At 46.4% G+C, this 26,301-nt stretch overlaps 1 protein-coding gene across 1 annotated transcript; it reads left to right on the top strand.

Annotated features, from left to right (window-relative positions):
- Positions 1-679: 679 nt before the first annotated feature.
- Positions 680-26,301, top strand: EHHADH (enoyl-CoA hydratase and 3-hydroxyacyl CoA dehydrogenase). The gene is made up of 7 exons (XM_050328071.1): positions 680-778; positions 7,355-7,458; positions 8,171-8,343; positions 9,959-10,070; positions 10,309-10,413; positions 16,387-16,728; positions 23,843-26,301. Exons 1-7 carry the CDS (start codon positions 708-710, stop codon positions 25,111-25,113), a joined length of 2,178 nt encoding a protein of 725 aa, XP_050184028.1. The 5' UTR covers positions 680-707; the 3' UTR covers positions 25,114-26,301.

Raw genomic sequence — 26,301 nt, 5'->3', positions numbered from 1 at the left:
AGGCTTTACATATTCTGCATTTTGCAACAGCAGCAGAGCCACCACTGTCTTAGGCTGGTCTCAGGCACAGGAGGCCTAAAGGATGTCTTGCACCCTACAGGTCTGGGAGCCTTACAAGTCTAGTTCACCTAAACTCATCAGGTCACTCCTAGTTTCTCACGATAATTACCTGAGCATGTGAAGATGATCTTAATACACTTTTAAATGTGTTGCAGCAAAAGAGTGAGCATCGCCAGCTGCAATGTAGCTTGTAGCAGAAGAGCAGCAGCTTTCACCCCCTTTTCATGCTCTTACTTGCCTCTTTTGGCTTCTTTTAAACAAACTTTCTCGTTTATAAGTCAAGCACAACCACAGTGGGTTTTTTCTGGCTTGTGAACAGACACTGAATAGACACCATGGTCCCTGTTACCCAACAGCTCTTTAACTACAAATGTTTAGAAAGGATCTATGTAAAGCCAAAAGCGCCTTTTCAAAACACGTGGAAAACGAACATTTCAGGGTCTCCTACAGGCCGGTGTTTGACTTTATTTTTCACTGGCTCGTGTTTGAGATCGCACGAGCCTTTCTTGACCAAGACCAGTATTTAGAGGTGAATTCCTTAAAGGAGCGGTGGCTCCGCTGCTGTTTGCGGGGTGGGGGCTGAGCTGTGAGGGCGGGGCGTGTCGGGGCCGGCCCGGGGACAGCGGGGACAGCTGGGACAGCTCGGCATGGCGCAGTACGCGAGGAGCACCGCCGTGGCCGTGATCCGGCTCCGCAACCCGCCGCTGAACACGCTGAGGTACCTCAGGGACCCGCGGGGTTGGGGGTGCTGCGGGGCCGGCTCCGCGCCCGGCGCTCCCCTCCCTTCTGAGCGCCGCGGGGGACTCGCCCTTGTCCTTCTTGTTCACCTCACTCCCCTCTCCGTGCCCTGAGGAGGCTCCTCCCGGCCCCTGGGAACCCCTGCCGGGGTTGTTCTCTACCGCTCGGTACCCGCAGAGGCCCCGGCGGTTCCTGCAGAGGGAGCTTGGATCTCTCTTTGCAAAAGAAAATGCTCAACTTCGCCATGACTTCTCTTGCAGTTTCTAGGGGGGATGCGGTTCACAGGAGAAGCACCAGGCCCAGCAAACGCTACTTTCTGGTGTCTCCTCCTTGCCTATTTCTCTTCACCTTCCAGTCTTTAAACGTCAAGACAGTGCTCCCAGCAGGACACGGCACAGCAGCGTTGGCAGTGCAGCCGTCTCTCCCTGCAGTTCCCCCGGCACCCTTTGGTGCAAACCACCTTTCCCTCAGGTGTCCTGGTTTCCTTGCCTGCCCACACACTGCACGGTGCTTGCTTGGCAAGTCCCTGTGCCATCCAAGTGTGCACAGGGGTGAGGGCAAAGGGCTCTGTGGGAAGCAGGCATGGCTCAACGACCAGAGCTGGCACCAGGATTAAACCAGGGCTGGCAGAAGTAAAGCAGTTCTTTTGCCTCTTAAAAACAATTAAGGAATTCACCTCTAAATGCTGGTCTTGGTCAAGAAGGGTCCATGCAATCTCAAACACGAGCCAGTGAAAAATAAAGTCAAACACCGGTCTGTAGGAGACCCTGAAATGTTCGTTTTCCACGTGTTTTGAAAAGGCGCTTTTGGCTTTACATAGATCCTTTCTAAACATTTGTAGTTAAAGAGCTGTTGGGTAACAGGGACCATGGTGTCTATTCAGTGTCTGTTCACAAGCCAGAAAAAACTCACTGTGGTTGTGCTTGACTTATAAACGAGAAAGTTTGTTTAAAAGAAGCCAAAAGAGGCAAGTAAGAGCATGAAAAGGGGGTGAAAGCTGCTGCTCTTCTGCTACAAGCTACATTGCAGCTGGCGATGCTCACTCTTTTGCTGCAACACATTTAAAAGTGTATTAAGATCATCTTCACATGCTCAGGTAATTATTGTGAGAAACTGGGAGTGACTTGATGAGTTTAGGTGAACTAGACTTGTAAGGCTCCCAGACCTGTAGGGTGCAAGACATCCTTTGGGCCTCCTGTGCCTGAGGCCAGCCTAAGAAAATCTCCAGGCTGTGCTCACAGTGAATTTTTCATCCTTACCATGAAAAATACAATATACAGAACCTAAAGATTCTTGGAATCACCAAGGTTAGAAAAGACCTTTAAGACCACCGAGTCCAAGCGTTAACAGTAACAGATATGTGCTTAAGGAATCTTAACTCTCCTCTTTTGAGAAGTCCTGGAGAAAACCCAAAATTCCCTTCAAACAGAAACCACACAGCAGCTTCTCCAGGACAGACTCTGCTTTTACTGCCCCACAGTAACAGGCAGACTCTGGACAGACTCCAGGACGGACTCTGCTTTCACTCCTGGCCCCACAGTGCCCCCCCACAGGGTGCAGTTCTGGCACTCCAAGGGTGACACAGGGTGTGCTTGTAGTCCTGTCCCCAGTCCCAGGAGGGAGAAGGGAGACTGGCAGACTTTAGATCTGTTAAACTATAACTTCAGCCATGCCTGTGGTCTTTGATGCCATGTCAGTGCATACCTGTTTTAGAAGGGATCCATCATTCTCTCTGGCTGTAGCTAGGAAAGGCAGAGCACACTCTGCTCCTTGTGTGCTCCTTCTGCTCCTGCAGATTTATGTTCCAGGCACATGGGAGCAGGTCTGTGCCTGCTGTTGGAAGTGTCTGACTGCACAGGTGAGAGCAGGCAGTGAGTTACGGATAGGAGCTGTGTCCTGCAACCCTGGAAATCTCATTTCACAGCAGGTACAGATGCTTTTTAAAAGACTGGTGAGTTTTTGCTGCTCTGCTCCAGCCTCCCCTGTCTCTCCCCATTATAGGTGGCATTCAGTGCCCATTCCCAGCTCCCTGGCCATCACACTGGCCATTAGCACTTTAGAAGCCACTGGTGGGCAGGAATTTGCTTTCTCCTGTCTGGCACCATCCACTGCTGCACAAGTCCCTGCTAGGCAGTGCTTTCCTGAGGAATGAATGTGTGCTGACTCGTGAGTCTGGAAGCTTGGCTCCCACAGAGACGTGCCAATTTTGGTTTGTTTGGAGTGTTTTTTCCTGGTTTGCAGAAGTTTAGTGTTCAGAGATCCACATTTATGAGACTATGACATCTAGAGAAACAATTTACATATGCAAGGAACTGGGAATTTTGGGGACAAGACTCACAAGAGAAAGGACTGACCACCCCTTATTAGCAGAGGCAGGCTGCTGGCAATGGGGATTAGAAGGATGTGAAGGAGTATTTCAACATGTGAGCTGACAAGGGCAGAAAAGCTCTGGGGAGGATAGGGAAGGACATGGGGTAGAGCATCTTATGTGTGGGATTCTGTGATGTTAAACAGCATAACAGGTATGAGTGGAGAAGCTCTCCCTCACTGCCAGGATTGTCCTTCTGATCCCAATCACCATAATGATCTGAAAATGTAAAGAAGATTAGAGAAGCTGCAGTTTTGGACAGGTAGCAGTGATGGGAGAATGTGATTACCCATTTTGGACTAGATCAGCACCTCATCAGGATGAGATGCAGAGAGAAAATTCTGGGATGAATAAGCATCTGCTTCCTAAAACAACTCCTCTAAAATCCCACCAAAGCGATGCCATTCTGGATTTGGCCTTCATTTATGTGCATGACTATTTGGGCCATATTAGCAACTTGTCACACAGCAACGTGTGACAGCAGCTACTACACAGCTGGATCTGACACTGAGGCAAGAGACAGCAGAGCAGGTAAATCCAGCACATGGAGATTCAGTTTCAGGAGGGGAATTATGTAAAAATACCCAGCAGTTATTTCAAAGAAAAACACAGGAGGAAGCTATGCAAAGGACAAGAAGCCTGTGACAAGGGGAGAGCCTGGATTGTTGTGCAGGTTTGGATTTGGAGGTTTTTTAAGCTTATTAGAAGTCCAGGTAAACTGTTCAGCAACTGATATGGTAAAAGCCCTGCATAACTTGATGAGAAAGCAAAGAACACTAGGGGAAAAGTTTGATTTTTCTTGAGAAGTGGAAAGCTTACTCAAATGAGGAGAACGAGAAAACCTGTAAAATTTGACAGGGCAGATGTAAACTGGAAATTAAGAGTGAAAAAACAGAAAGACTGAATCAAGGCATTGTAAAAAACAATAGCAAAAAGTTCTTTAAATAAAAAATATAACCCAGGACAAGCTTACAGGATATCAAGCTCAAAATTAGCAGTGGCAATTCAGGGAATACACCTTTGGATTCAAGTCTCACTTCTTTAAATGTGACTAAGACAATTTTCAGATTCCCTTCAATTGCTTTCTTTTTTTTTTTTTACATGAAAGAAGTTCACATCCATAAACCACAGCTAAAATCTAAAATAATTATGGTAAATAATTAAACTTTGTTACAAATCCAGCACATTGCTACTGCAGCGAGTTACACAAAATAAAACCAAGCTGGTGTGGTCATCTCCAAGAATATTCTCTTACCCCAGTGCATACCTGTTCCTTAAAAGCACCTGCTTTGTGTTTCTGAAACCTGAACACTGAATCATCTCAGCAGAATCACTTTTCCTGCAGTCAGAATAGTTTCCATGGTGGAGCTGACTACATGGGATGCAGCCTTGATGGGAATGCATGGAGGGAATTTTTGCATTGTTCCTGCTAAACGAATGACATTGTCACAGTCATGAAGTACTTATGCAAATTATAGTGACTTTTTGTTTCTTTAATGCTCTCGCTGTTTGAAGTTGGGGTACTCCTAAGTGTTTTTACAGTTTTACTGTCATACATTTTACTATGATGCTTTCATCGAAAATTGCATCTTTTAGTACCAGTTACAATGCGTGAGTGACAAAGCAAGGCAGGCTGTGTGTTGGGCTGTGACAAATCCAAGGCAAACATATCACTCCATCTTAGGAGAACAAGCAACTGCAAAAAATCTCATTTTTGTTCCTTCTTGTCCTACAAAAAAAATCCCACTGGGAAAATGCCTTATGGAGAGAGAAGAAATATTTATGCAAGTACTGAGTCAAGTTATTCTCTGGCATAAATAGTTCTGCTGGGTTAATAAAAGCCATGTAGGTATTGAACTGTTAATTTCTGGCAGCCTTCAGGATTGGTTTTTATTCTGGTAGGAGCATGTTGTTGTAAGTGCTAAGGGCTTATAGCTGATTTCCTGCATAAAATCCTGACCCTTTCCATTTACTACAGACTTTTAGATGGGCATTTTGCACCTGCTGATCACGTGCCTGGAACAGACACAGGAATGTTTCTTGTCTGCTGCTGACAGAATTGTGCCGTTTGTCTGTACAATATTTGCAAATCAGTAACTTAACATTTGTTTGGGTCCCGGTACATATGTTTTTCCCCCTCTTTGCACCGTGGTTTGTAGAGCGTAATGGCATTTCCTAATGGCTTTCCCTGTAATCTCCCAGCCCCTGGGTGAGGCCGGTGTTGTTGTGGCCTGGCTCTGCTCTGATGCACGAACAGAACTCCGAGAGCACTGGGTGCAGCCTGTGGGTGCCCCTCAAACAGCAGCAGCCACAGCACTTGATATGCCAAGGGGAGGGAGATGAAAGACAATTTTTTAACATATTAAGACATATTTAATATATTAGATTTGGGAAGGCTTTCATATTCTGCCACATGGAAGTGTATACAGTGGAAGAACCTTTACCAACTCACCTCACAGTCTTTCTTTGCCATGGCCAAATTATTCTCATTTTAGGTTTCAGCTTTCAGAACCATTACTAACATCAGACTTCAGAGTTGTCTTTGATGTCTGGATGGGGCAATTTGTAAGTAACTGGTTGTTCTCTCTCCAAAGATAACACTTCTCCCAGTCCCTGATTATCAGGTGTCAGGACCCCCACTGGTCCTTCTGCGTAGCATGACCTTAATCCAGGCAGGTGGTCCTGGAGACCCTCCTAGACAGTTTCCCCCAGCCAACAGCCCTGACTAACAGACTTTGCTAATGGCTTGTCATGCCTTTGGATTTTGAACTTTTGGATTTTGAAGAAGATTTTGCAGGTGTTGGCTGGCAATCCTTCACACAACCAACTCACAGGAAACTCCTTGGGCTCCCCAGGTTTTCCTTTCAAGATGATGGATTCCCACCTTTCTGCAAGCTATTGCCTTGTATAAATACATGTACACACAAGTACAGTGATGTGTTTTTCACCTACTTTATAACAAGCTTCCTTTTTTGATGAAATGCCCTCAAATATATAGAAAAACATGCCCAAACTTAGATTGCCTCAGGCCTTTCCACTGGGCATCAAGAGATCTGCTCCCTTTTCATGACCACCCAGCTTTGTGCAAAGCTGGGCTCAGGTTTTGGAGCGGGTCTGGGAAGGAAAGTTGTATTTTTAAAGGGCTGGGCAAGCATGTGATACTTGGATATTCCTCCAGCCGGCCCAGATTTTCTGAATCAGAGGCATCTCTACACATAGTGTATGTGCACCCCCATGTACACAGAGCAGTCTCTCATAAACTATATACTTAAAACTGTGTGTATATGAGTATATTTTAGTATCTAAATTATATATAAACACAGTTTCTGTTATTATTTCTGTTAGCAAGTGTTAATGCTTCTATTTTTACTTACCATCTCTATTGTTACCACCTTCTAAAACAGACTATGCTCTCCATGTTAATCCATACACATACATGTATCTATAAATTACCTTATAAGAATCAAGTGTAAAGTGGATATACAATCAGGTCAGATCTTTTAAGTACCTGATTTGAAAAAATATTATTTATGCTTTTACAGGTCCATTTTGAAATTCTTCATTAATTCCTTGCTGGCCAGATTTACTGCTGGTGTCTGGAAATATCTGTTCACATGAGTCAAAAGACATTTTATGTAGTGTTTCATGCCCAAATCCCCTTTGACAGGATCCCACACCAGCTTAAGTCTGTACCTATGTGGAGATCGTCACAAGGTGAAAGCATTAAAATCAGCACAGCCCCAGCCTGTGTCAGGTGTTTAAAAGATAGCTTTTTTTATCCCTGGAGCTCCTTTCCTTTTTAAAAAGTTCTTAGATTGTCAGTGGTTTAGCATTAATTACTTTTAAATTATGCCAAACTGTTTTCCTGAAAATCTGAATGTTTAATTCATAAAGACATTTCCAAAAGAACGTTTCCCTGTGCTGCTGGCTGTGGAAGCAGCAGTGCCATAGCCTGGAGAGGACTCCCCAGGCAGTGTGACAGATCTGCGGTTGGCTCCTTGAATTCTGGCTCTTGTCCCTGGATTAGGAGGGAGGCTAAGGGAAGGATTCACCTAGAGAGGCTGTGGCAGCAACCAGACCAAGGGACAGACCTGCTCATTTTCACTGCAGTGCTTGGTGTTCATAACGCTGACCTCTTGGAAGGGGAATGGAGTTGACTGTTACTCACTGGATCTCTCTTTGTTTCAGTTTTGAAGTTCTCCAGGCTTTAGAGGATGGACTGAAGAAAGCAGATGCAGATCCCTCAGTGAAAGCTGTTATGATTTGTGGAGAAAATGGGAAATTCAGTGCAGGTAAGATGTCAAACACTGCCTGAACAAAAGAGGAAACACTCTCCACCCACCATGTCTGAAGAGTCTCTACCTCAAAATGCTGATAGAAGTCCTCATTTGGCTGGAAATGGCCACAAGACAGTGGGCTTTGTCTATTCTGCTGTGCCAAAGCTGACATGGGGCTCATGGCAAGCTGGTCTGTTCGTGCTGAAGTGAGGGTCAGCTGCTCATCTCCCTGATGTACTGGTGCCTCCTTACTCTCCATGGCTTTGTCTGTGTAAAATATCCGGACCATCAGCTAGTTCAGTGTATGGAATGTACGTGGGGCGGGGCAGTGGTGAATAACAGATCTTTACCAGTTGTAGAAGACCAGGAAGCTAGGGAATTTCTGTGGAGCCCTACACTGCTTGTCAGTAGTAACTTGCACCTAACTTTTCCAGACTCAATTTATTTTTAATTACACCAGAGATATTAGCAAATTTCTGCAGTGACTGCACAATCTTTGCAGTTACTCTGCATTTTTATACTCAGCCTTCCCCTGAGCTCTTTGAACAGGATCAAGGATCAGGGTTCCTTGAAGGTGGTCCCAAAAGGGGTTAGTTGCTGTTACCCACTCTGCTGCTCCTGAGGGATGTGGGTGTCCACGAGCAGCTGTGTTCAGACATAGAGGGAAGGATTGCTCCAGTCACCGCCTTGCCCACTAATTCCTCCTGATGTGTCTGTGTCACCCCAGGAGCTGACATCCGAGGGTTCTCCTCTGTAAACAGACCGGTCAGGACCTTGGGTGCCCTCGTGTCCCTCATAGAAAGCAGCAAGAAGCCGGTGGTGGCGGCCATCGAAGGCGTCGCCTTGGGAGGAGGCCTGGAGGTGGCACTGGGCTGTCACTACCGGGTGGCACACGTGAAGGTAACGCACACTGAGAGCCAGAGAGGTTGGTGGAGACATCAGGAGCCACGGGCAGATGGCCCCAGGCAGGGTGGGAGCCTGCAGAGCAGTGGGACAGCCTGCCTGTCCTGGGGCCCTCTGCCCAGAGGAGAGTGGCTGTGGGGTACAAGTCTGCATGCTCAGGCACTCCTCACCTACAGCACCACCCCTGACGTGCTCTCGTAAGTCTTACTACGTAACTCATGTCAAGTCATTTCTAAATATAAAATTGATTTGTAACTAGTGGGATAAGATGGCTGCACAGAAACTTCAGTACCCGCATGTTAATTTGCCCTAGGTCTCAGCAGTCATTATCTATATTCTGATGCAGACAGCTGTATCTTACTGACTCATGCAGTGTGACTTTCTCTTTTTTTTTTTCCTCCAGCCATGTGAATTTTGCTTTTTTTTTTTTTTTTCTGCTCATGGCCTAGTTTCAATAGGTAGTTGAAACTCAGCTAGCATGGAACATTTAGGGTCAAATCCCCATGAGGTCTGGGTTCCCAAGGAGCTCTCTGATCAAAAGACGGCTTTAAGAGTCTTTGGGATTGATCTGGCTTTTTTTTCTTGAATCCCCTCCAAGGTTCAGGAATGCTGACCCACCTTTGAGCAGTGCCTGGTCTCCTTATGGAGGCTCTTCCCTGGGAGGGCCATCCCCTCACTTTTCCAGTGTGAATCACTGATTCTCCATGATAGTGTGAGTTACTGTAACAGCGTAAAGCACTCTATGTGCCACCTAAGGTGGGTGCCATAGAATCACAGAATCATCATGGTTGGAAAAGACCTCCAAGACCAAGTCCAACCTTTGGCCAAATACCACTGTGCCCTCTAAACCATATCACAAAGTGCCAACTCTACTGGCACTATAAGTAGTGGTCTTAAAGCAGCTCCAAATCTCTCAAAAGCTCAACAGAAAATTTCAGACTACTTTTTTTTTTTTTTAAAGGAAACAAAATCTAAATAGATTGTTAAGAGAAGGTAAGACCCTGCTTCCTGCTGCCCTGCCATAACTACTGGATGTCAGGTGCACCAAGAGACATTTGAAGGGAGACTAGGGAAGAGTTCAGGGTGTCCAAGGCTGGGTTGGACAGGGCTCTGAGCAACCTGATCTAGTGGAAAGCATCCCTGCCCATGGCAGGGTTTGGAATGAGATGGTCTTTAAGGCCCCTTCCAACCCAAACCATTCTGTGATTCTTTACTAAACTTCCAGGAACTTGAGTAGGAAGGTAACAGTTAAGTCAGAGTGCTCTCCAGCATTTGGTAACAACTGCTTGAAAGCCTTAGTTGACGCATGTGTCAGTCTGGGGGATGCTGTGGGTCCCACAGCTCTCCCCCAGTGCTGTGCTGGCACACAGACATCCACAGAAAGGTCATGTTTTCTCTGTGCAGTTCTAAAGAAGTCCTTGAAATGGTCTCTTGGACTCTTGTCTTAAATGTCTTATTGGCAAAAAGCAAGGATGAGGTGTCTATGGAGATGTTTTGAGGCTTCCTAGAGGAGAAACGTGTGACATATCGGCTTGGTGTCCCTCTGTTCTGCTCAGTTTGTAATTACCACTCATTCTAATCAGTTTTATTGCTGAATTTTGGTTCATTTTAGGCTCGGATGGGTTTACCAGAGGTCACCCTTGGGTTACTTCCAGGTGCTGAAGGCACTCAACGACTGCCTAGACTGATTGGGATCCCAGCTGCTCTGGATATGATCACCACAGGTAAGTGCTGTGTCTTGGCCTTACTCTCAATATAAGAACATGACATGGAGTTTTACCACCAGCTTGGTCTAAAAAACAGGAATTTTTTACCTGTGTACCTGCTTGGGTTATAATTCAATTTGCTTCCATTCATGAGGGGCTAATTACCAGCTACACACCAGTCATTTGGTCAGATGGAAAAGAATGAAATTGCACCTCAGGCTCCACTGTAGTCACCTTATTTCTCTTTTTATCACAGGAAAACACATTCCAGCAACTGAAGCACTGAAGCTGGGCTTGATTGATGAAGTGGTGGAAGAAAACACAGTTGAGGCAGCAATTCGCCTGGCAAACAAAGTGATTGGTGAGGAAAGAGTTGTTGCAATGCCAGGAAATAATTGGTGATGTTTCAGGGCTGAAGAGAGTCAGAACAAAGCCCACCAGTTTGTTCCAATTTATGTGCTCCATTCTTTAGTTTTGGCATCCACGTGAGATGGAATTAATTGCAGAATTTGTTTATTGTTGTCTGAAGTGGAAAAAAAAAATCACATTCTGGAAAGCTGCAGAAATTCAAGTGAGATTCAGAGTACTGGTACATACCAAATCCTGCTGCTTTTTAATTGTATATCCAAACTCACATGTTCCTCTGGGCTGCTGGTTTTGGGGAGTAAGTGCTCTTTCCGTATATAGTTCTGGATACAGCTGGCAGTGAATGCATTCTGGTTGCACCGTCAATAACAACTGAGCAAAAATAACTTTCTCCCTTTAGTGGAAGGACTGGCACATCCTCAGCCCAATTTAATGATCCATGGTCTGTGAGTGACTCTGTCCCTAATGCTTTGGGTGCCATGTAAAAAAACAGCTTGTGGAGATGGGAGGGATGTGGAGAGATATTTTTTTTTCCCCCACCTTAGAAATAACAGAATCAAATTCACTGGAGTTAACTCAGGAAGAGGCACATTCCTTGTGCAGCATGAGGAGCGTTGCCTTGAGAGAAAACAGCATATTTTTCCACTATTAACCTCCTTGTACCTTTGGAAACAGACCATGGAGTTCCATCAGGAGCTCTGTCACAGTGAATTGAATGCAGGGAAGCAGAAACCCTTCCTGCTTTGATCACATGGCCAGTGTTGTCCCAAGATGGGGTGCTGCTTTTGCTCCTCCAATTCTCTTCCCTACAGACAAGGCCCTTTCCTCACCTTTGCTGGAAACTGAGGCAGCCTAAGCTTTGTCCTAGGGTACAGTGCACCATATTTCTAAGGTGCCTGAAAGAATGGGCTGCTCTTAAATATCAGTGTCTTACATCCTTCCCTGCACCTTGAGATGTAGCAGACAGGTGGTAATGGTATTCTAGGGCCAGGTTTTCTGTAGCAGATGGCCTTCCTTCTCACTCTATTCATCCTATATTATTTTAGGGCTTCATTTCCTAGTGCAGAATCAATGACATAAGCAGTCCTCTTTTCTCTTTCCCTGCATGTCAGCAGACTAAACATAATTCTTTAGCAAGAGGTGGGTGATGGTGATGTATTTCACTACTGCTTCTAAGAAAAACAAAGATACTTTGGTTCACTGAGTTTGTCTGTTTTGAATGAGAATTCTGCTTCTCCATCTGTTGGGAGAGCAGTGAATATTAACCACTCTTCCATGCAAATTAACCCAACAAACAGTGTTCCCTCTGATGTACCCTCTGGGCTCTGAATGATGCCTTGCACAAGGTCTGTCCCAGTATTGATGGCAGCAGCAGTACATCACGAAATGAGTAATGGATACATTGCCAGAACTGGCAAGCCAACAAACATTCTGGATTTCAACAAATGATACGTGAAATCGGCTGAAATTTACATATTTTCATGCTTCTTTCCTCTGTGACAGATATTGTGCAGTGGTTGACAGTTGTGAAAACCAGCTTGACCTTAGTGGAGGGGCTCAGGGAAAAATCAGTGAGCACTCTATTCCACAGGGTAACTTGCTTCCTGGAGCTCATGTCCACTACCACTACTGGCAAATCCTTCTTCTGTAGCTGCATCTTCTCTGGAAATTGCCACTACCAGTATTTTTTAATTTTTATTGGAGAGTTATGTAAGCATGCAAGGACACTGGCTGGATGTTTAGCAGGTAACCTGTCCCAGTCTTACTCATTATTAGACTTCCAATCCGTTTATTGCCAGTTTGAGTTACCCCAGTAAAAATGAGTAATGCCACTGACAGTGTTTCACATCATGCTATATATCAACTCCCACAGGACTTAAAAAATGCTTTCAAACTCTTTCCAACAGCTTTACTGGCATTTATAGTACATGGTTTTACAGTGAAAGCACTGGCAAGCCAGATAATCTATTTCTTTCCTGCTTGAAAAATTCCTCATTAGACCCTGCGGAAGACCATGACAAACTTTGAATCACCATTTACTCTCAGATTACCTGATAATTTGAAAGAATGGTGTGCCCAGAGCCTCTGTGTTCCTTTTGAGTCATTCCTCGCTTTGGCCTTTGCCTGAATTTAATAATTTCCCTGTCATACCAAGGCAAACCAGCACTTTTATTTCTCTCCATCAAGCACTAACAGGCTGCAGAAGAGATGCCAGTCTTGCATGGTGTTTGTTCACAGAGTTTTGTTTTCAGCAAATATTTTTCAGATAATCTTAATAAAACCAAAGAGTGTACAAAAAAAGCCATGCCAGAAGTCCACTGGCTTTGTATGGCATGCAGCAGTTTGTTTCTGATGAGATTTTTTTTAAACATGAAGCTAACAACTGCTGACTTCTTCCAGAGCAGTCTGGCTAAATAACTAGTTCTGTCACTACTAGAATTTCTATTCCTGGGAAGGCTGTACTGCAAGATAAGTCTCAAAGAATCAATTCAGAAATCATTTTCTTCTAAAGCTTTCTCAGTGCTGGAGCTGCAGTATCCCATGGCAAGAGATCAGTCTCAAATGACTGGCCCTGCTGTAGCCAGGGTCCTTGATTATTGTTGTGATACGCAGTTGACAGAGAGATGCTGGGAAAGCGTCTTCATCCATACGTCTTTATAGGTTGTACCTAATGAAGAACAACTTCAAAAGATGCTCTGAAACAGTAAGTGGGTGTAGGAATACACAGAGGCAATTACTGGTCCTGAGTTAGATTTTTCATTGAGAAGGAGTAATTATATACTGCAGATGGGAAGCAAGAATAAGTTCCTGGCCCCTCCAGGCAAGAGAAAACATCTTCACTTCTGAAGGCACTTTTTAAAAGGAATAGACAGAAGCTAAATCCTCAGAGACAAGGAGAATGTCCTTTCATTAAATGTGCTTGGTGATCACTGCAGTAATCCAAAGGTGCATTTCAGACTTTTCCCAGCTGATGGCATCACAAAATTGATGAATTGCTGGAACTGTGGTGGCAGGCAGCACCTTGCAGCTCATCCTGCCCACCACTTGCTGCCCTGCCCTAGTCTTCCTCAGCTGGAGGAGGAAAGGGCTGCTGGTCCTTTGCATATCAGACTTTGAAACTCTTCATATATAATCACGCCTTGCTTTCTGACCACATCAGCTGACTGGCCTTTAGCATCTCCTCAGAGCACACCAGTACCCATGGCTTGCACCAAAGAGCCAAGAAAAATCACTGCAATTTGAATGAGCTGAGGCCCCCACAGGTATTCCTGTGTGGAAGGATGATGAGTTTCTGACTGTAAAGCCACTGGGAGTGACTGTGGAAGAAGTAGTTGTTTCTCTCGAGGCTCATAAACCCCAGAGGCGTAACAGATCCTGCTGGAGGTAATTGGATGCTGGAAAAGGAGATTGGGGGAGAAAGGCTTTCCATCACAGCTGTGAGGGCCTTGCTGCGTCATCCCTGCCAGGATGCACAATATAAAGACATTTTAATCTCTCCCCAGACTCTTTAGACAGAAGGCCCAGCAAAGTGCCCTGTGACACAAACAGAGTTTGTGTAAAGTCTGACATGGACTGGACTTGTCTCTGGCAGGGCTGAGACCACTGCAGGCCTGAGGGGCAGGGGCTGGGCTCAGCTTTGTTCCTCACAAATTCACAAGCAGTTCACTGCACCAGGAAGACCTGCCTCTTGCAGGGCCATCATGCAATATGCCAAGAGTTCACATGATATTTTTTTCTTTAAATAGCACAATATTTGACACTGCATGTCTATGTGGTGCTTTTGCTAATGGAAGCTTTATGGACTGGATCTGTCCTTCATGCCACCTGGCCCACAAACCCTGGGCAAACAAAGCAGGGATCTATGCTGGCTTCTGTGTGTGGATGGTGCTTTTCCGTGCAGCACTGATGTCTGACACTGTTCATCATCTTCCTGCTGCTTTGATTTCGGAAATCAAGCCGCAGGTGTCGCACACTGATTTCTTCTTCCCAGGTTTGGATTCTGATCATTCTTTCCTGTTCGTAGATATGTCCTTTATTCTTACTGTCATTGCAAAAGCAAAGATACTACATGGAGATGCTGTAGAAATATTTAGCAAAGCCTATTTAGCTTGCAGCTTAATAAGAGTTTTATTACAGGACCCTAAGGAGAGTTACTTTTCTTTCTTACTCTGAAGAACTGTCTCCTGTCCCCAATCAGTGCTTGTACAACTTGCTGTCTGAAGAGCAAGCTTAAAGACTCCCAGTGGCCTTCCTCTTTTACCACTGCTTTCCACAGAGATGTCATATGAAGTACCTTGATCTTCCCAGTCTTAGGTGGCCTTTCAGCCATCAGATCAGCTTTCTGGGACAAGCCTGAGCTTTCTTCTTGAGATGGAATGAAACCCGCTATTTAAATCCTAAATTAAGAGCACTTCAGGGTTAAAAACACAGATTTAGGGGAGAAACAAAGGATACAAAAATAAAGGAACATTATCCTGACTAAATCTTGCAATACTGGCAGATAAAAATTACATCCACTGTCAATGTAAAAACATTTTTATGAACTCTGATTACAAGGGAAACTACTTACACAGCGAGTGTTCATCTTTTTATGTTCCCTAAAAGGCTTAATTAAAAAGCCTGAGCTCTGAAGACCATTATTTCAGGAAAACAGTATAACTCATTCTGGAAACTCACATTTCTGTTTCTCTTAAGCACTGCTCAGTCTTGCAGGAAGAGCTCAAGTCAGGACAAGTTCTCTGGGCAACCATGCCTTCAGTACTGCCATTATTCCCACTCCTCAGCATCCTCTGGATGACTTCCTGAGTATTCTGCTGGTGCACTGGCATTTCCCTAGCTCAGACAACATGAAGAAAAAGGGGAGCTGGATGCAATATTACTGCCTTGGAAGGAAGTGTGGCAAGGACAATGAGACCGTACCCAGAGAGCTTCTCAGCAGAAGGTTCCCAACCCACCACCTTGCTTTAGTGGCAGTCCCAGATGCTTCTGGGAACAGCACTGCAGCAATCCATGCAGTGACATGCTGCAGTTAATGACCTGGATGTGGCTGTGATGACAACAGGGTCTTTGTGAAAATGTTGCAGAATTAAGGGGATACATCCTGGATTTCTGATCTTGTTCTTCCACAGTCTTTACTGAGCAAGCTGCCATTAAGAGCACAGGAACTCCTGAGTATGGCCAGGTCAGAGCTCGCTCAGCAGGCTCCAAGTTTGTGCTTCTGAAGTAGACATAGGATTTTGGCATCTGAAATGTAACTAACTTCTCTCAATTAAAATCCTTTCTAGGTATCACCATAGCAACCGCTGTCTGTAATGAGCTTCACATATTTGTGTGGCTGCTTGATTCACCCCTTGCTGACACAGAAACACATGAACTCTTCCTTGTTATTCATTTGCTCCCCAACTCATGCTGGGTGAACTTTCCTTGTGATTGGACCCCAAGTGAATTGAGCGGTTCCTGCAGTCAGGGAAGAGCTGAAATCAGGGTGTATTTCCCAGTCTCTTATCCATGCCTGGATCAGCACCCTGGCTGGAAGGCCTCTGACTAGCAAAGTCATCTGGGCACTGGGCACTAAACAGTACTGGAGGAAAGCTTGAGTACAAAGGTTTATAAGAAAGAGTCATATGAATGTGGCAGCTGGGACTGTGGAGGAAGAGAACTGGAGAAGTCAGGGCACTGTGGGAGCTGAGAAAAAGGAGAGAATTACTTATTTGAGGCCGAAATCTTACTTTTTTTTGAAGTCTGAGAAGGGACTTGAAAAATTGCAAATGTCAGAGCAAGCAGAGGCAAGAAGAAATGTCAGATGTTGTAGTTCTAGACCCATCTCACTGTGCCATGGAAGTCCTAATGCAGTGAGATGCAGAGGGAAAAGAGGTGAACCGCCTTCCCATCCTGTGGAATGGGGTGGAGGGGCTATGTCTGAAAAGATGTGGATGCTCTGTTCTGTAACCTCGCTTCTCTCCCCCAGGCCAGCCCCTGGGACCCCGCAGGCTCAGCCTGAAGCCAGTCCCCAAGCTGCGCAACACGGAAGCCTTTCTCAGCGAAGCCCGAGTGAGGGTGAAGAAGCGGGCACAGGGGTGCCTGGCTCCGGAGCTCTGCTTCCAGGCCGTCAGGGCCGCCACCCAGATGCCCTTCGCCGACGGGGTGCGCAGGGAGCGAGAGCTGTTCATGGTCCTGCTGAGCTCGGGCCAGGCCCGGGCCCTGCAATACGCGTTCTTTGCCGAGAGGGCCGTGCAGAAATGGACAACTCCCGGCGGAGCCTCCTGGAGCAGCGCGACCCCACAGCCCGTCCGCTCCGCGGCCGTGATCGGTAAGGGAGGGACAGGGCTGTGGGGCTGATGGGGAACAGCTGCTGTGGGGCACCGGGGAACAGCAGAGCTGAGGGGGATCACTGGTCTGTGGGGCTGAGCACAGGGAACGGCACAGCTGAGGGGGATCACTGTAATTGAGGTTTGCTCGCGGCAGAAGGCAGGAGTGGGATTCCCACAGTCACTCACACCCATCACCAGCACAGATACTCCACCCAAGGAGGGAAGTTGTCACTGCATTGTCAAGCTCAGAAATTCACACGGTATCTCACATCCCACTACATTGTTGCCTGCTGCCACATTTTCCCTTGGAAGAATAACTTCCTCTCACTTCAGAGACAGCTTCGTGTGTGTGGACCACAAGCAGTCTGCTCCCCTTTAAACACTCCGTGTCCTGGCTTTGCTTCGTGTTAGAAGCACGTTTGTATGAAATTCTCCTCCTCCTGGTCTAGTTCTGCACTGCAAGTGCATGTGCAGAGTCACTCAGGGATATATTAATATAAAAAATGTTTTGACAGCTGTATTTTAAGAAGATTTCATCTCACTGGGATCCACTCCTGCCATTTTGTAGCCCAGCAAGATAATGCCTTCATTAATTTTTTATAAGAGCAATTTAAATAAAACCTTTGATGCACTGCTGAGATTAAAAAAAAAAAAAATATCTTTCAGCTCTGCCTGTTGATAGTAACACTAAAAAATGGTTAGACAAGTAATGGAGCACTTGGAAAACATCCACTCTGCTCCAAGGAAATCTCACCAGATCAATCCTACTCTTTTCTGGGTACTTCTTGGGGCTATTGAGCTGTCTGAGAGCTCATTTCGGCCATAAGACTGGGGTTTTTTGAAGTTCTCTTCTCTTCACTGGCTGCCATGACACATTTTTAATAAGAATAATTTTTAAACACTGGTCCACGAACCCTGGGAGGAGGATCTGTGGCTGTTAAAGCATTCAGGTAAAGAGGCATTAGTTATTGAGAAATGTATTCTGTGGCTTGAAGAGCACAGAACTTTGGACACAGGCAGGTCCCACCCTGAAATGTGTGCTCTGCCAGGAGGGGCTCATGTTGAGTTTGTAGGAATGCCTGAGTGACTGGAACGGACATCCTTTGCCATGTGCTGATAAACCAACCAGAACAACACACTTGCAAAGACCTAATCGCTGTGACAGTTTAGCCAGAAGGGCTGTTAGATCTGATCTGCCTATTTTGGTGCTGTAACTGAGCTACAGAGAATTCTGAGGACAAATTGCAACCTCTACTTGAAAGTTTCCAGGAGAAACATAAACCTGTATCTCATTTCGAAACTCAGCTGGCTGGGCTGCATCTCCCATCCATTGGATCAAGTATTTCTCCAGACAGGTTTCTGAATTCTGGTCTGAAATTGCCCCAACCTCATGCCCAAGTTTCAGTGCTTTCATAGCTGATTGCAGACAAAGCTCAAGTTAACCATTTTTCTGCAGAATAGATAAACTAAGTTCTTTCATACTTCTGCTGCAGAGCACAATCTGTCACACTCTGGTTACTGTCATGACCCTGAACTCCCCCTAATTTTTCAACACTTCATAGGACATGCATAGCCAAAGTGGGAACAGCATTCCAGGAGTAATTACACCAAGACCTGATACCAGGATGTTTCTTCCTTGCTCCTTCTTAGTACGCTCAGGGTAAGAGCCAACCTTCATACTCGTCATGTTCAACACATCCTGTTAATTATCTGCTGGCAGGGAGCAGCTGCACCCCAGGGATGGGGAGCCAGTGGCAATAACACCTCCTGGAGGGCAAAACCAGAGAATCTGTGAGGCAGGAAGGGATCTCTGAATGTCATCTTGCCCTCAAATGACTTCACTTGGAGCCAGTTGCCCAAGACCATGCCCAGACAGCTTTTGAACATCTCTAATGATGAAGAATCCACAACCTCTGTGGGCAACCTGTGCCAGTGCTCAGTCAACTCCATAGTAAACAAACTGTTCTCTTATGTTCAGATGGAATTCCCACATTTCAGTTTGTGCCTATCACCAGTGGCCACAAGTCTGACTCCATGTTCTTTACACCTTTCTCTCAGCTATTTATATTGGTGAGATCCCTCCAAGCTGGAGTCTCAGCTCCCTCAGCCCTTCCTCACGGGACACACTGCAGTCCCTTAATCACCTTACTGGCCCTTCACTGAACTCACTCCACATCACTCTTGTGCTGGGTAGCCCGGAGCTGGACCCAGCACCCCAGGGCTGGTATCACCAGTGCTGAGTAGAGGGGCAGGATCACCTCCTTCAGGCTGCCAGCAAGACCCCTGCCAACACAGCTCCACATACCATTAACCTTCTTTGCCACAAGGCCATATCACTGCTCAGACTCACCCTGATGCCCACCAGCACCCCCAGACCCTTTCCTGGGGAGCTGCTTTCCAGCCCCCAGCACGTGCTGGTGCACAAGACTGCTCCTCCTTGCATGCTGGCCTTAGCAATTCCCGTGATGAGCTTCCTGAAGCTCCTACCCACCCATTTCTCCCTCTGGATGGCAGCACAACCCATGCTGCATCAATATTTACAGTACCTGAGCAGGGCAAGCAGGGCAGGCCCAGAGATCACAGCCAGGACCCACTGGAAGTACAGGTGGTCAAGCAATGTTCCCGGGATGATGCAGGTCCAAGGTAAAGGTGGGAAGCCACTCTGCAGGCTGAAGCCTGGATCAACAGCATCCATAGCCTGGCACAGCCACAGTAACCCACCAGAACTCCTCCACCGTAGCTTAGGAAGGGACTACAGGCTTGGGTCTGAGCTTAAATGGGGCTCAGAGGCCCGTGTGGGTGTGGCTCCATGTGTGTCTGGTCAAGGACATTAGAGCTTCTCAGTGCACTCAGGGCCATGACACTCACCCAGACCCCGATGGCTTTGCTGAATCACTGCTCCTCTCACCCAGCCCCCATGGCCCACCAGTATAACTTGCTTTGTTAATGCTCTTGTTCACGTCATATTTTATTTGATGTGACATCTCCTGTTTCGGAGGTTCTTGATCACCTTTTTTAAGCCTTGAATCCCACACCAAAGTGTCACTGCTTTGCACCACTTCTTTCTGCCATTTGTTGTGCTTCTTTTCTTTCCTCTAGAAGGTTTTTCTCCTATTTTGCCTTTTGATATCAGTGAAATGGCAAGTCTATTAGAGACAGGTGGAGAACATGCCAACACAATTGTAATTTTTCTTTCAGGCTGCTGTAACAAAAAGTCATTCTCCAGCCAGTACAATGCTTCACAACATTTTGTAGCTTCACATTTTTGATCTTAAGTACATCCTTGCAGCACCAGAAATCAAATATTTAGGGATGATTTTTGAGAGACTGGCAACTTTTAAAACAGTGCTGCTCATCCATGCAAGTATTGAGTCTACCGAGGTGACCCAGGGTCTCTCTATTTTCACTGCAGGGAGGAGGACAGGCAGAGAAAGGTATTGCATCCATTTAGGCTGTCAGAACTCAAGCAGACCCCGATTCCAACTGTGCTGTGCTGTTTCACAGACTACACCCATCTTGCACTATGCTGCTGCTTCCATCTTTTATTGCTGCGTGATGTGAAACGAGAAGATCATGTAGAGTTTCTCATGTTGACTTTTTGTTTCATTGCTTGTTCTGAACTCTTGGCTCCCACCTCTTTTCCCTGTCTCTGGCTCCTCATCACCCAGAAAAAGAGTTCTTCTGTCTCTGTCCCTTCCAACTGCATCTCCCCGTAGCTCCCTGCCTGCCTGGACTATCACAGTACTTCTGCTTGAAATTAATACCCTGAACCAGAGAAAGCAGCAGCTCCAGTCTGCAGCAGCCCGCCACCACCAATTGCTCATTGTTGTTTTTAACAGGAAAACTGGAACAGTCCTTGCATATTTTTACCAATCTATAAAGGATTGTTTCCCTTGCCAGGCATTTTAAAGCCCAAATATTCATTAGAGTTCAGAATGTTTTCCACTGATCTGTATTTCTGTACTGCGTGTGACTACACGAGTTGCCTTGTACATATTTCAAGTTCTTTTGTTTTGAAATTTGTTTTTAAATTCCTTCAATTAATTCTGTATGATATTTCGTATTCTGAGTACCTCGTGACAGATCAATAATTAACCATCATTATTCATTCAGCTTGCCCAGCAAATGGATTTGTCATACCCATATTTGGCCTGAAATTACATGTGTTCAAGTGTAGTTTTATTTATATGTCAAAGCTTCACTTCACAACAAAAGACCAGGAGCAGGATGGTTGGGCACTGTTCTTGTTCCTGAAGCAGATTTCAGTCTTTTTTAGGAAGATGTTCCTTGGACATGAAAACAGTCCCCTGTCTGCAAGATGAGAATATAGGGTTTTTTGTGGTTTGGGGGAAGTGAGAGCACTATTGAGTAAGAAAATGGAACATACAGTAGAAATTCTGGAGTAGTTCCTCACTGTGTTTTGGTCTGTGTGACCTGAGCTGAGCATGAGACATCTCCCTTCCTCCTTCTTCTACAACGTTCTCACATGTAAGACCCAAACATTCCCTACCATTATTTTCTGCTCTAATATATTCTTCCCCAAGATCACTTGGCTTTATGAAACGGAAAAGGGGAGTCCTCAGAAATGCTCTTTCCCTGCTGGATAGCCAGAGCTCTCCTTAGTTTTATAGCCCAATTTTAGAAAATATCTCCAGGGGAATCATGCTGTGCGAGCTCTAATGTAACAAACCCCTTGGGGCTTTCATTACTCTCTCTGCCAGCTTCATTAAACATCATTTCATACAGGCCACTGCAGAGTTCTGCAGGAAGTTGAGAGACAGCTTTTCTAGGTCAGAAACAAGCTTGGCAAGCTCATATCTTATCTGTAAGTCTGCACCTGTGGCCTAGAAAGTGTAGTACTACAAGCATGTGTGCCTGTCCATCATGGGATGGCTAAAACCCACGTGGGAGCACTCAGGATGAAAGCAAAGGGGAATCACCTCACACCATTGCAGAGCTTTCCTGCGAAAGAAGGCTGGAGAATGTCTGCTCATGGAAGAGGTTTGGATTCAGGAAGAAGCAGCGTGTTCAGATGGCGAGAGAACTGCTGAGATTTCAGTCACGAGGCTGAACCTGAGCGGAACAGTAGTCAATAAGACCCAGGATGTGTGGAGAACTTGGAAATTCCAGGGAGAAAACCCAGGACTCCACCCTGGAAAGGAAGAGACTTAAGAGGGAGCCATGTGGAACTGCAAACACTTAAGCCTGATGTCTAAAGACACCTTATAGACAAGGGCTGGGCTTGGGGAGTGAGTTACCCTCTGCACTGCCCAAGAAGAGAGCAGTTCCTATAGCTCACCAAAGACAGGGAAAAACTGTCCTTAACTGCACCTGATCCCACATCCAGGGCTCTGGGGACTGGGCACAATGGGAGGTGCCACTTGTGTTTGGTTTTTTTAGTCAGCAAACCATGGACACTGAAGTACTAAGGGCTGATTCATGTTATTCTAGTTTTATTTTCAAATTAGTTTTCAGTAGAACTTGATTATTAAGTAGCAAATCTAATTTCCTAGAAAGGAACTTCAGCACTTGCTTAGAAGTGGTAATAGTGATTTATAAGCAGGCTGCCAGCTAGTGATGTCAGTAAAAACTATCTTTTGGTGGCCAAGTAGGGAATGTTTGAAATGTCTTGTGTGCACACAAGCTGAGGCTGAGCAGAACTATATGAAGGGTGTGTAGCACGCAGGAAAAACATGCTATCTTGCTTGACCTTGGTCGTTGGAACTTCTTGAAAGGATGACATCATTTCAGCTCCTCTTTACAAAGCTGCTTTAGGCAAAATTTTTAATCCCCTTTTTTTTTTTTTGTATATTTTAGCTGACTTTCATTTGTAAACCTGGGATTAAAAAAATCATTTTAACAGAATTATAACAAACCTCTGCTTTGTTTGGTTTCTCCTTTACTTAGGATATTAATAATCCTTCCATTCAGTTGCTTCACACTTCTAAAGCTGGTAAAATGGGCTGACCTTCTCTTAGTAGTTTGCATTAACTTAGTTGGAAAAGCCTCCATTGTGGGAGAGCAGGGTCAGGGCTGTGGGTTGTGTGTCACAGGAAAGTGTAAGTGTGCAGCTTCATTTGATGTCACAGAGGGCGGAGCTGGTGGAAGGGATCAAGCCAGTAATCTCCACACTGGTATTCCTGATGGTGGTGGCACATTTATGGTCTTGGAGAAAAAAAAGCACAGCATAAATTCTTTACCAGGAATTCTTTAACTGTGTGATGGACAAGGAAGATTGTGTGACTTTCTCCAGAAATTAGGAATGACCTGTGTTGGAGGACTTGGAGAGTGGGTAGAGATGCTTGATATAAAGTGTGGACAGCAGGCAAAAGGCTATTGATGTGCCAGAGTGCTTTAAAAGGAGAGAGAAGATGTTGAATTCTGGATTAGGAATGTTGTGTCAGCTCCATCCCATTTGTCCCGGCAACGAGAGACACACAAGACGTTAGAGACAGGGTTTAGAGCAGATCAGAGTCTGAGAGTCTTTGCAGAAAGAGCAGCTGAATTTTCTTTGCTCCAAAGATTACATGATGAAGTGTGGAGGGAGAAGAGGAGGGAGACAAAAGGGAAAGTAGGGAGAAGGAGGGAGAAACTAACTATCTGAGCTTTGCTGGTGTCAAAATCTTACCAGCAAAGTATTCGTGTAGTGCCCATAACGGACCATGCAGGAGTAGTGGGGCACTGACAGACTCGGGGGGAAGCTCGCCGGGAACCTGCCTGCAGAAGATGGTAACGGGGTTGCAACTGTAACACAGATTTTCTCTCTTTGATCTCCAGGTTCTCACTCAAGTGATGCTGGTTTCCATAGGTATAAAACTTTGCAGGGAGAAGACATGAATCAGATGGTCTGTGCCCACTGGGTGAATCCCACTGGACTTTTGCGAGCTTGTGAGGACACTAACTTGCCTTTATGCTGCTGCTTTTCAAACATTTGGGCTCACTGGAAGACAGAATTCCCCTTCTGTTTTCCAGTATTGAATTCCTTTTTCTGTGTGTGTACCACTTGTTTTGCAGAGGCCATCATTTTTATCCTGGAGATACAAAGGAAATGATACTGTCAGGTGATTAATTTTACATTCATAGTCTTTGACTTTATCTCACTTTTATCCCTAGGGCTAGGAACAATGGGCAGAGGCATTGTGACTTCTCTGGTTAAAGCCAACATACCTGTGGTAGCCCTGGAGCGAGATCTGGAGTATTTGAACACGGGAAGAAAAGCTGTGATACTCCTTTTGGAACGTGAGGTGATGAAAATGGAGAGGGGTGCCCAGACCCTGGATTTCCACAACCCTGCACGTCTCCAGTTCACTCTGGACTTTGATTCGTTGCGTGATGTAGATCTCGTCATTGAGGCTGTGTTTGAGAACATGGCACTAAAGAAGGAAATATTCCACAAGCTCTCGAGGATCTGCAAGCCAGGGGCCTTGCTGTGCACAAACACATCAGCCCTGAACATCGACGAAATAGCTTCTGCCACCAGCCGCCCACAGCAGGTCATTGGCACCCACTTCTTCTCCCCTGCCCACGTCATGAGGTTGCTGGAAATAATCTACGGCCGCCACACATCCCCCACGGCCATCGCCACTGCCATGCAGCTGGCCAAAGCACTCAGAAAGGTTGCAGTGGTGGTAGGGAATTGCTTTGGGTTTGTTGGGAATCGCATGATGTTCCCATATGTACAGCAGGCAGTTTTCCTTTTAGAGGAAGGAAGCAGACCAGAAGCAGTGGATCGGGTCCTTGAAGATTTTGGGTTTAAGATAGGACCGTTCCGCATGTCTGACCTGGCTGGGCTGGATGTGGGCTGGAGGTCCCGGCAGGGCCAGGGCCTCACAGGCCCCTCGGTGCCCACGGGGACGCCGGCGCGGCAGCGGCACGGGCAGCGGTACAGCCCCCTGCCAGACCTGCTGTGCGAGAGCGGCCGCTTTGGCCAGAAAACCGGCAAGGGCTGGTACCAGTACGAGAAGGCCGGGGGCAGGACAGCCACGCCGGACCCGTGGCTCCACAACCTCCTGGTCCAGTACAGGGACACCCATGGCATCGAGCCCCGCTTCATAGACCAGGAGGAAATCCTGGAGCGGTGTCTGTTTTCCCTCATCAACGAAGGCTTTGCCATCCTGGCTGAGGGAATAGCATCGGGCCCAGAGCACCTGGATGTGATTTACATCAATGGCTATGGCTGGCCAAAGCACAGGGGTGGCCCCATGTTCTACGCCTCCACCGTGGGGCTGCCCCGCGTGCTGGCCAAGCTGCACAAGTACTCCAAGGCCCATCCTGATGTCCCCGGGCTGCGGCCCAGTGCCTTTCTGAAAAAGCTGGTGGCTGTGGGGAACCCCCCCATCAAAGAGTGGATGTCCTACCTCAGCCAGCAGAGTTCCAGGCTGTGATTCCACTGGTGGAGGCTGATCTCATGGAACCGGTGCTGTAATTGCACCGTCTTTTCCAATCAAACCCAAAGTGCTACAGGTTCATAATGTCACGAACCTTCCTGGGCCTTTTCAGGGAATAACTTTGGCCAGTGATTGATTCTCAGTCCCCCTCTTGCTGCAGGTAACCACTGCCTTCATCCATCCTCCTTCCTTAGCCCCAGCCTCACCCACCTTCTTCACACACTGCTGTGTAAAGGCCCATCTCGTTTTGCACTGCCTCCAGGTTGTCACAGCTCTCCTCCTCTTCCAGTTTGGGGAAGTCAGGGAAGAGCATCCACAGCCCGCAGTGCAAATCATGGTTGGAGCCAACAGAGAGAAGATCACATTTCACCCAAGACCAGCTGGATCTACCAGATCCTGCCTTCAATCTGTTTCCCAGTTTGTTCAGTTCTTTCCTGTGCAGCTCACCTCCACTGGATGCCCTGGATCTCCCACAGACATCCAGCTGAAGGCTGATCCCTTCCTGCTGCTGTGGGAGTGTTGGCACAAGGGTGTGGCACCCTTCAGAGGTAAAGTTGAATGGAGAGAGAAAGCCTGGGCAGAGAGCGAGGGGTAGGGCTGGTACCGTCCCTCCTCCCTGCTTCAGAGGAGACTCATAAATGCCAGAAAGCCACAAATACATCAACCTGCCTACTATGCCCTGTGGTGTTGGCTCACGACTGGCCTTCTGCATCCAGACTCCATCCTCCCTTACCATTATCCCTACCTGGCTTTGTCCAAGCAGAAACATCTTCTGGCACCTCTTAAGTATGGAAATGTGTTGCCATCACTCCCCTATCTTGCCTGCCTACATCTACCATGTCCTGGGGCTCAGCAGGCTCTAATTGACCGGATTCAAACATGACCTGGCACCGACCACATTTTCACATGGGCAGAAGGCACACTGAGAAAGGCAGGGCACAAGAGCTGTGCAGGCAGGGGTAGTGCTGCAGGCAGGCAGGGAGGTGACAGATCCCTAGCAGGGAGCAGAGCAGAGGGAAAGGGAGCTAAACTTCTTCCAGGCTTTGGGCCAAAGTCTCCCATTTCACGTCTAGTGAATGTATCTTCCAGTCTGGTGGGGGGAATAGGTTGGTCTGGGTTCCCCTCTCAGGGACACTGAATGTCTAACTTTTGATTTTAGTTCAATAAAACTGCTTTGATAATCTA

Source organism: Myiozetetes cayanensis, unplaced genomic scaffold, assembly GCF_022539395.1.
Source record: "Myiozetetes cayanensis isolate MyiCay16 unplaced genomic scaffold, myiCay2020 scf36, whole genome shotgun sequence".
Classification (NCBI taxonomy): Eukaryota; Metazoa; Chordata; class Aves; order Passeriformes; family Tyrannidae; genus Myiozetetes; species Myiozetetes cayanensis.
This window is presented reverse-complemented; position numbering and strand designations above follow the sequence as displayed.

Coding starts and splice junctions, on each gene's coding strand:
- EHHADH (XM_050328071.1), top strand. CDS start 708: ATGGCGCAGTACGCGAGGAGCACCGCCGTGGCCGTGATCCGGCTCCGC. Junction 10,071..10,308: donor TCTGGATATGATCACCACAG/GTAAGTGCTGTG, acceptor TTTTTATCACAG/GAAAACACATTCCAGCAACT. Junction 10,414..16,386: donor CCTGGCAAACAAAGTGATTG/GTGAGGAAAGAG, acceptor TCTCTCCCCCAG/GCCAGCCCCTGGGACCCCGC.